The 11,111-nt window shown below is 49.9% G+C and overlaps 1 protein-coding gene across 1 annotated transcript in view; it reads right to left on the reverse strand.

The window, feature by feature from the left end:
- CLIP4 (CAP-Gly domain containing linker protein family member 4) overlaps window positions 1-11,111 on the reverse strand; it is a 68,421-nt gene that overhangs the window by 53,367 nt on the left and 3,943 nt on the right. The window contains exon 2 of the mRNA XM_018568164.1: window positions 791-945. Within this exon, the coding sequence (XP_018423666.1) occupies window positions 791-929 (139 nt within the window). The 5' untranslated portion in view covers window positions 930-945. The remainder of the gene's footprint in view (window positions 1-790; window positions 946-11,111) is intronic.

Raw genomic sequence — 11,111 nt, forward strand, 5'->3', positions numbered from 1 at the left:
TTTTTTGGGTTTTTTATCTGATTTAATTTATCGAAAAATTTATTGATTATGAAAATAATTGTTCTTTGCAGCCCCAAATAGAAGTACAGTTAATCCAAACCCAACAGCAAAAACGTAAATTGTTGGCGCTATATAAATGCCTGTATTAAATAATCTCCTGAATAGGGACACATAAAGCAAAACCTGACAACGACTTAACCCTTTCGCTGCCAAGGACGTATGGCATACGGACCTACAAAAGTGCTTCCAGCTGGCCAGGTCAGTATACCAGCCGACCTGTGACAATATAGCGGTCACAGATCGACTCTATAGATTGGAAAGTGAGCAAACACATACCGTCGCTCGCTCACTCGATCATCTCCCTGCAGAGAGCGGTGACTGTCAGTCACGGCTCCCCGCAAGGATTTACCCCCCCTCCCCTGTCCGATCCTCCAGCGCTGACTGGGGGAACGGAAGGTGAAGGGGGCGGGCACTGCTGGCTCTGCCTTTAGCCAGCTGGGTGGATCTCGACACTATTGTCGGGATCCGTCCCGGCTGCGGCGATCTCAGTATATAACGAGCTGTAGCCCGCTATATACTGAGCTTTGGGTCACGGGAGGACGTAACAATATGTACTCCCGTGACCCTAAAGAGAACTATGGGATAAAAAGGTTACCTCATAGTTCTCTTTTAAATTCCCGCACTATATCCAAAACAACAGAAAACAAATTGGGTTTAAATATTCTTCAAGTTGGTGAGAATTCTCCTGACAGAGACCCCACAATATAATACAAAGGCTCCCCAGACTCACCGCAGTCGGACGGCATGGGTGCTGCAGCCACGGAGAACGTGACTGGGTGACCGGGGTCCAGATAACAAGCCTGAAAGCCGCGCTCGTTCGGATGGGAGCGTCCGTCAACGTACCCGACCGTCAGGTCCTCAATGGTCATTTTTCAGACGCACCACCTGCAGGAAATAAAACGCGGAGAGCCTCAGCAATCCAACAACAAAACAACAGAACAGAGCGACGTCGTCTTTGTACAGTCCGGCTCTGGAGGTAAACCGATGCCGGCCGACGCACAACGCCTCCTCCGCTTCCGCTGTGCCGTACCCTTGTCGCTGGCCTTACTCGGTTTCCAAAAGGAACATGGAAACCGCACAGCAAACCCCTCACCTCTGACCTCCTCCACTTCCTCACAACATATGTGACCTCGGATATTATTTTGGGGTCGGGATATTCTTTAGCAAGCGCCAAGCATAGTTGGAATGCTTCCTTGGGCGTTCTATTCTTTTTAAGGGTCGAGGGAAATAACTAGGGAAGCCTACAATGGTCATTTCCAGAAGCCAAACATAGCACTGCGTGGAGGTCACATGTTATCCCCTCGCCGGTGCTCTGATATTCCCAAAGATGACAATTAATGAAAGCGGACCTGCAGGCAGGTATAAAAGACACTGATGGACGTGGTTCTGTCTTCATTAAAGGAGAACTATGGGGTCAGGGCTTATCCCCATAGTTCTCCTTAGGGTAACGGGAGGACACAAACTAGCGTCCTCCCGTCACCCTAGGCTCAGTATACCGCGAGCTGCTGCTCGCTGTATACTGACGCCGCAGCTGAAGCGGATCCCGACAATTATGCCGGGATCCGCCCAGCTGCGTGAGTGACAGCTGGCTCTGCCTATATATAGGCAGAGCCAGCTGTATCCGCCCCCTCCGTCTGTTCCGCCAGTCAGCGCTGGCGGGGCGGAGCGGAGCGGGGAGAGGGGAATCCAGCCCCACCCCTGTCACGGCAGAGAGCCGTGACAGGATCGAGAGGTGAGCGAACGCCGGTATGTGTTCGCTCACCTCCCGATCTACTGAGCCGACCTGTGACAGTCTCATTGTCACAGGTCGGCTAGAACTATGAGGTGATTGAAAAGCACTCACCTCATAGTTCTCCTTTAAAGTCCGGGAAAACTTGTCATTAACCCTTGCAGTGGCATCACTCCACACGGCAAGGGTTAAGTGCCTAGGGTTAAAAATAACAAAGTTATGCTCACTTGATCCTCAGAACCGGCTTGCTCTTAAACTGGTCCCTTCCGCCTTGCTCCCCCTCTGCGGCAGCACTCTAAGGTCCCATGAGTCATCACATTCTATACACAGTGTATGGGACGTGAGGACACCGAGGGACATACCATTGGTGTAGCGGAGGAAGAGAGAGGCGGGAGGGAGCGCTGTGAGAGCCGGAATTTGGCCCGGTATCATGCGCCTGCAATCCACTGTACAGCAGAGCTCAGATTGGAAGAGGGAGAAACAGCACATGCAGCCAATCAGTTGTATTGCAGGGCTGAAGTGCCAACAAGGGACATGGTGACAGGAGGAGAGAGCAGAGTGACAGAGATTAGCTCCTCAGTCTGCCGTTTGCCCTCTCACTGCCCATTCACAGGCTGGTGGATGGATAAGACCTGTAAGGGCCGATGCAGATGGGTGTACACCTCCGCACGGCATGCACGCCCGTAAAAATACCCCCTCCCGGGAGGGACAGATGCTGCCTGTAATTGCTTATTCTCCCCTCCCCCAGCGATCAGACTGTACATTGTAACAGGCTGCAGCAAGGACTGATCTGTGTCTGACATTTGTGAACACAGCCAAGATTATGTCATCTCTGAGCCGACATCTCAGAAAACAGATGGTGACCCACCAGATGATGCCTGAACAAAGACGGCGCCGGCATTCTGGAGGAAAAAAAAAGCAGATGAAGTCATTGTCAGGGGGAGTACTGTGATCTCTGTGGGAGGTATTGAAAACCTAAATAAACAAGTCGCGGTGCCCTGAACACAAACTTGATCCGTGCAGTCGCCCAGTTTTCTCCCGCTGAGCGCCACCATCTTGCCGCTCACAAAGATGTAGAATCCAGACTGTCAGTCACAGCTTTCACATCCAATACCAGGGGTGGGCAACTCCAGTTGTGCTTTAACTACAAATCCCAGCGTGCCTCTGGGAGTCATGCTTGTACCTGTCAGTCTTGCAATGCCTCATGGGACTTGTAGTTCCACAACAGCTGGAGTTGCCCACCCCCTGGCCTAAGCCCCTCCACCGTTTCTATGACAGCTGGCAGGACACATAGGTCAGCTCCAGGGGGAGCGCCGACAGACGGAGATGAGGGATGCATGGTGACTTTTCACAAAAAGTCAAAATTTGCACATCAGTGAGAGCGCGGGCTTGTATACGCATTTTGGGGAAATTAAAACCGCCGAGGGAACAGACGCTGAAGGAACAACGTTTATAAGATCGGGAAATGGAAAAGGTTTTTTCGCAACGGATAAAGTTCAATGTAGAGAAGAATATTTCCCCCTTCGTCCTCTTCTATATCACAACCCAAAAATGGCGGGAAATCCGCTTCACTGACCATTCAGTGTCATAGTTTGTGGATTTCAGGGCCACATTCACACGGCTGCCTTCAGTTCCACCTGCACAGGATCCATGCACAGAGCGATCCCTCCTGATCAGAACGCATGTCATCATTGTGCCTGTCCAGACCTATGGGGAGTCGATGAGCATTTGGATGAGTACGTGTACTCACCCAAATGCTCCGATACCTTCCCCGATACCGGAATATCCGGTCAAAGGGAGATTTCCTCTGACCGGCAGTGCTGTAGGGGAACATGGAGCCGGTTTCTAGGGCAATCAGGAAGGCGGACAGCGAGTAATGACCCCACCCCCGGCTTCCTGATTGGCGGGGAAGCTGGCTCCATGCTGATTGGCTGGGAAGCTGGCCTCCCGGCCAATCAAGCCGGCCGAACAGCCAACTCCTTGCTGGTTGACTGGGAAACGGCATCCTGGCCAATCAGCGTCGAGCCGGCCGCACAGCCGACTCTTTCCTGGTTGACTGGGAAACGGCATCCTGGCCAATCAGCATCGAGCCGGCAGCACAGCCGACTCCTTGCTGGTTGACTGGGAAGCCGGCCTCCCGGCCAATCAGCATCGAGCCGGCAGCACAGCCGACTCCTTGCTGGTTGACTGGGAAGCCGGCCTCCCGGCCAAATCAGCATTGAGCCGGCCGAACAGCCGACTCCTTGCTGATTGACTGGGAAAGCGGCTTCCCGGCCAAATCAGCATCAAGCCAGCTGAGCGGCTGGCTCAATGCTAATATGCTGGAAAGCTGGCTTCCCAGCCAATCAGGAGGCGGGCCATTACTTGCCGCTCAACTTCCTGATTGGCCGGGAAGCCGGCTCCAGGCTGATTGACTGGGAAGCCGGTTTCCCGGTCAATCACAATCGAGTCGGCCAAACAACATGGAGCCGGCTTTCTGGGCAATCATGAAGTCGGGCGGCATGTCATTCATTACCCGCCGCCTGGCTTCCGTATTGCCCGGGAAGCCGGCTCCATGACAGCAGAAGCATTGGTATAGGTACTCGGTATCGGCAAGTACCGAAAACAACATATCGGTACTCGATTCTGAAAAAGCGGTATCAGTGCATTCCTACTGCTACCCATAGACTAACATTGGGCTTCCGATCAGATCTGCCTGAAAAAGTGACAGGCGTGTGAAAGGGGCCGAATAAACATTATTTCTATAAAGATGAACCTTGTGTCCTGATACCGCCAAAATCATGCAGTCACGTGTCCAACCTTTTCCTTTTGTTGTCTATGGTTCATATTACATTTCTAATGACTCTTCAGTTGATGGTCTCTCTTCAATGTCGTGCTGATCAGCAGGGCACGCAGTGGAAGATGTTGCCATCAAAGAACAAACCTGGGTGACAAAAACCACTTACCCTAACAGTAAGGCTACCCCCCCCCCCCACCCCCAGTGCAAGGGTTAAGTGCTCCTTTTGTTCACGGGGCTCACCGGATCCCCAGTCTTGTAGCGGTCAGTACTCGCCTCTCTCCCCCTCTGCTCTAGGCTAAGGAATGTCCTTCAGCATCCTCCTGTCTAATGCTGATCAATGGAAATGCATAAGACATGACATCAGCGGTCCTTAGCCCACCGGTGCCTGTGAGAGAAGAGGCTGCGGGGACCGGTCTTGCAACCCGGAAGGACCGAGAATGCTTTATATGAGCCAATAGACAAAGTGAGCACTTAACCCTTGCAGAGCAGGGGTGGCCCCAATGCAAGTGTATGTCTTTTTGTTTGCCCGGAGTTAATCTTTAAAGGAAACCCTTCCTGAGCGAGACATGAAGGCTATCGCTACATCATTTTACAGTTGTCATGTTTATCCTCTTGTTTCAATGCGTTGCATCCCTTACCTGGAACAAGCATCCAACAATGATGTCTTATTCCGACGCTATAGCTATGCCTATGTTTCAGGTCAGTGACTCGAACAACATTGAACCCAACGGGCCAGTGAACTAGTTGGACCATCAGCATCTTTAGAAAGGAGATGATGGAGTTGATTTACGGTTCTCCTTGCACTGGCTTCCAATAGCCCAAAGGATACAATCCTAAATATTAACAATGACTTAGGCCTCATTCACACACAACGCGAGCAAAATTGTCTATTGCGTATATAAGAGCGTATATAAGTGAACTATTTGCATTCCCAGAATGCATCATTCCTAATAGAAATTTGAATGAACTGTACGCACGTACACGGGTATATGCGCGTATATACGCGTAAACATGCGTATGTGCGGAAAATACACAGAAATACACTGCCTGGACGCATCTCGGTTCCATTGTTTTTGCGCATGTTTACGCTACGCAAATATACGGCCCCATACGCAGCTATGTGTATGGATCCCTTTATTTGCATATGGTACAATACGCGCGTATATATGGACGGCATTGTGAATGAGGCCTTACAAAGCCATCCACCACTCTGCCCCCGGATATATCTCAAACCTTGTCTCAAAATATCACCCTAACCGTCCCCTCCGCTCTTCCAAAGATCTCCTGCTTTCCAGCTCCCTCTTCAACTCCTCCCATGCTCACCTCCAGCACTTCTCTAGAGTCTCTCTACCCCTTTACCCCAACCTGTCCGTCTGTCTCCTACTCTGACTGCCTTTAGGCGATCCCTTAAGACTTATCTCTTCAGGGAAGCCGATCACACCTCAACCTCATGTATCACTTGCCCCTCCCTCTTAGATTGTAAGCCCTCAGGGGCAGGGCCTTCCTTACTATCTTGTCTTGATTTGTATTGTGATTGTAATGTCTTCCTTATATTGTAAAGCGCTGCGCAAACTGTTGGCGCTATATAAATCCTGTATAATAATAATAATTTTCCCTTAGCTTAATGAATGTGGTGAAAATACCCATACCCCCCCTCCCCCCCACTAGGTTATCCACCAATAGCTGCAACTTTAGCATCATGAAACCACAAGTCCACCTTGGGACAATTCCAAAAATGTTCCACTTGTTCCGTAAACAATTGTGGCCAATAGCGAATATCAGAGCAAGATTCGGAAAGTCGGGGTTGCAAGGGTTGCAATGTGTGGCCACTGGAGGGCCCAAGAGCTGCATCATACTCCACCTTGGCAAGGCGCGGATCGTGTTGCCAGCTATGACGTCGGAGTGCCAGGAATTCTGTACTCACGCCAAGTCCAGCACTTATTTGTCACTCGATACTTTACCGTCCTACTGGGCAGTAATGAAAACATGACAAGCGAGAGTTCAGAGGAACGGCAAAGCGCTGGTAATTCCCACCGACTGGATACAAAGCCGTAAAGGGAACCTGTCATGGCAAAAGTATGTAGGGTCACATTGTTGAATGCCTTACTTATATGCTTGTTTGCCCTCGAGGCCCTTCACACCAGATGTGTTGGGCAAGTCCTAACACATAGACAGGGCAACTACTGTCCTCTAACTCAGTTCTAACCACCGCATTGTGCAGTTATTTTTTTCCACAGCAGCGTCTTGCAACACGATAAACCACATAGATTAAGCTCATATATGTCTAGGGCAGACAATTGTGTTCTGGCCACTCTCAGGTTAGATAAGCTGTGTCGATGCATTGGTGATATGGTTCCTCCCACAAGGAGAGCATCAATGTTCAGACTGACCCGCTGCCTACCTCGGCCTGACTGTTACTCCTCCATGTAGAGACCACATGACCAGTGCCTCAGCATTAGTCACCTGACCCGCCAGCAGAGGGAGCCCAGAGCACTGTTTGCTGCAGGAGAGACATTTTACAGACATAGTCACCATTCATAAGTGTCATGAAGTTGGGCAGACAGGGCTGAGGGGATTATTGCTGAAGACTCTGTCCTGTGCACTACTATCACAGGACTCTAAACCAACGCAATCCTTGAATTCCACCCCCTCCCCACCCTTACCCCCAAATATAGTTGAATAGTTATAGTTGGAGAGAGAGGATGAAAGAAAGGGGAGAGAGAGAGGAAGAGAGGGGGGGGAGAGAGAGAGAATGAAAGAAAGGGGAGAGAGAGAGGAAGAGAGGGGGGGGAGAGAGAGAGAATGAAAGAAAGGGGAGAGAGAGAGGAAGAGAGGGGGGGGAGAGAGAGAGAATGAAAGAAAGGGGAGAGAGAGAGGAAGAGAGGGGGGGGAGAGAGAGAGAATGAAAGAAAGGGGAGAGAGAGAGGAAGAGAGGGGGGGGAGAGAGAGAGAATGAAAGAAAGGGGAGAGAGAGAGGAAGAGAGGGGGGGGAGAGAGAGAGAATGAAAGAAAGGGGAGAGAGAGAGGAAGAGAGGGGGGGGAGAGAGAGAGAATGAAAGAAAGGGGAGAGAGAGAGGAAGAGAGGGGGGGGAGAGAGAGAGAATGAAAGAAAGGGGAGAGAGAGAGGAAGAGAGGGGGGGGAGAGAGAGAGAATGAAAGAAAGGGGAGAGAGAGAGGAAGAGAGGGGGGGGAGAGAGAGAGAATGAAAGAAAGGGGAGAGAGAGAGGAAGAGAGGGGGGGGAGAGAGAGAGAATGAAAGAAAGGGGAGAGAGAGAGGAAGAGAGGGGGGGGAGAGAGAGAGAATGAAAGGAAGGGGAGAGAGAGAGAGAGAGAGAGAGGGGATGAAAGGAAGGGGAGAGAGAGAGAGGATGAAAGGAAGGAGAGAGAGGGAGAGTGAAAGGAAGGAGAGAGAGGGAGAGATGGAGAAAGGAAGAAGGGAAGAGAGGAGAAAAGAGAGGAGAAAAGAGAGGAGGAAAGGAGAGGTGAGCAGGAAAGGAGAGGTGAGCAGGAAAGGAGAGGAGGAAAAGGAGAGGAGGAAAAGGAGAGGAGGAAAAGGGGAGGAGGAAAAGGAGAGGAGGAAAAGGGGAGGAGGAAAAGGAGAGGAGGAAAAGGAGAGGAAGAAAGGAGGAAAAGGAGAGGAAGAAAGGAGGAGAGGAGAGGAAGAAAGGAGGAGAGGAGAGGAAGAAAGGAGGAGAGGAGAGGAAGAAAGGAGGAGAGGAGAGGAAGAAAGGAGGAGAGGAGAGGAAGAAAGGAGGAGAGGAGAGGAAGAAAGGAGAGGGAGTAAAGAAAGAAGGAAGGAGAGGGAGGGAGGGAGGAAGGAAGGGTGTCAACTACTACTGTACATGGCCCCTAGTGAAGAGTCCGATACTTTAGTTATTAGATGTAAACCAAAACATTTGATTTTTCAGTTTTGCACAGAGAGGAGAGGGTTAAATCATATCAGTTTTTGTTGTATTTGCTGTGTGGTGTTGTAGGAGATTTCCCTTTACTTCTGGTCTCAGAGCCACAGCAGGAAGTAACAATCTTTGCAGACTGAAGAAATATCCCCTTTTAGGCCGAATTCCCGCCCCTGTATCTGATGCATTTTACATTGAAATCAATAAAAATGCATCAAACTCCGTGTCAGCGCACATTATGAGCACGCATTGTTCTACAGTTTCACATTGCAATGTACGTTCTCTGGACTATGTAAAAACAGTCATTGATTGATCGGTATCTGCGTGCAAATGTATTGCAGTACCTGATAATCAAATATTGATCTGCTCATCTCTACAGAAAGTATAGAAAGACGATTCACAATTTTAAAGAAGTCACATTCACACCTACATACCCTGTGCGCCCACGTGGTGAAAGTGAGACGCGTCCAGCGCTCTTTGGCAGCGGTAGAATATTTCTGCATTGTGACAGACACTGTTTGTAGTCTCACAGATGGGTGATAATGGGATGCTGTATCCAAAGAATGAGCTCATCTTGGTGGAGGTTGTGATGGATGAATCACCCCCCTGATATAACCTATTACAGCATGATCCAGATGTCTGGAGACATACTCCCTCTACACCAGAGTACAGGGGGGCCGACACGTAATCCTGCAGCAGCCGGAGAACTTTGCTAATTACAAGCTACGACCTTCAGCCTCTGTGTGGGAAAGAAAAGTCGGGATTTTGTTCTTGCATATATGATCTGCAAATAGCTATTGAAGGGTCATTGCAAGCCGACCTTTCATTGTTTGGTAGATGCTGAACAATTCATCCACCTGACTGTTTTCTATCTCTAGGAGACTCTACTATCTCAGTGCTGAGTTCCCGAGTCTGTATACCTGATGTACCCATTATGAGGGGCTCCCGCCATCCCTGTGCCGAGTTCAAGGGTCTCTACACCTGCTCTGCCCATTATGAGGGACTCCCACCATCCCCACACTGAGTTCCCGGGTCTGTACACCTGATGTACCCATTATGAGGGGCTCCCACCATCCCTGCACTTAGTTCCCAGGTCTGTACACCTGCTGTGCCCATTATGAGGGACTCCAACCATCCCTGCACTGAGTTCCCAGGTCTGTACACCTGCTGTGCCCATTATGAGGGACTCCCACCATCCCCACACTGAGTTCCCGGGTCTGTACACCTGATGTACCCATTATGAGGGGCTCCCACCATCTCTGTGCTGAGGTTCCAGGTCTGCACACCTGCTGTGCCCATTATGAGGGGCTCCCACCATCTCTGTGCTGAGGTTCCAGGTCTGCACACCTGCTGTGCCCATTATGAGGGTCTTCCACCAGCCCTGTGCTGAGTTCAGCTTTAATCATAAATTAAGGAAATATTTGCAAAGTCCATTAGCGATTCAAATACCCCGAGGGGCCAAGCGCAAAACAAAAAGTGTTGTGGCAGCTAATTACTGATGTGATTAGAGACGTGCACACACATTAGCCTCTGACCATAATTACAGCTACATGAAGGAGGATTTATGGAATGCGCCTTAAAGGCACAGTCCACCTTTCTAAAAAAAAAAAAAAAAAAAAAATCGAACTTTATTAGATCCCGCAACTGTTTACATCCAGCCCCAAAAAGACCCGTAGACTTCTATGGAGCTACATCCTGGCTTATCCCTGAGTCCATCAATGTACTTTCAGGGCACGCTACAAATTCACACCTTTGCACGTGCATTACTGCAGTGTGTGTGTGTGTGTGTACACACACCCATGGTGCACATGTACATACAGGTCCCATGTCTGTCACATGCCTATAGGGGGGGTACAGATACAGAGTGCGGGGTGTGAATTATATAGACGCACACATTTAATCAGATGACATCTACCTATAATAAATCGGTCTAGTCACAGCAGCAGATTTAAAGTGCCAGAAGGCATTGGCATGTATAGCCAATGATTAATTAGAGGGGGGAGGGGTTTATGGGTTTTTTTTTAGGCAGAATAAGCAATGTGTACACTATTTGGAGTTATGTTTTATTGGTTTGCGTATTAATTATGGAACAAAATATAAACGTCATGCAATTCTGCCTTTTTTGTACTGTAAGGCCTCATTCACACTGGAATCGGCCGACGCGTACAGCTCTGTGCTGCGCGCACGACCGTATCGGGCAGCTCCTGGGAAGGACAGGTGCTGCGTGTGATTAGTACGCAGCCCCTGTCCTCTATGGGACAACGTGGCCATACGCCGCCCGGAACATCCGTACAGGTGCGGGTGAGTGTACTCGTACTCTGACAGGATGGTTCCTAGCTTCGTCCGAGCCGGGACACCCCAGACATCCCAACTCTCCCGGACGCTCCGGGATTCTCCAGCTATTGGCAGACGATCGAGCCGATAAACCTCCATAGCTAGATTCCTATTGGCTATTGCACTTTGCAATAGCCAATAGCAAACTAGGTAATGTACCCGCCCACTGCTGCTGTCAATCAGCAGAGGGGGACCTGAATTTTTCTATCAGGTCCTCTTCTGGTTATTGAAAGCAGCAGAGGGCGGGTGCAATAGCTAGTTTGCTATTGGCTATTGCAAAGTGCAATAGCCAATAGGAATCTAGCTATGGATT

The sequence above is a fragment of the Nanorana parkeri genome, unplaced genomic scaffold, assembly GCF_000935625.1.
Source record: "Nanorana parkeri isolate BGI_ZX_2015 unplaced genomic scaffold, ASM93562v1 scaffold31, whole genome shotgun sequence".
NCBI classification, from domain to species: Eukaryota; Metazoa; Chordata; class Amphibia; order Anura; family Dicroglossidae; genus Nanorana; species Nanorana parkeri.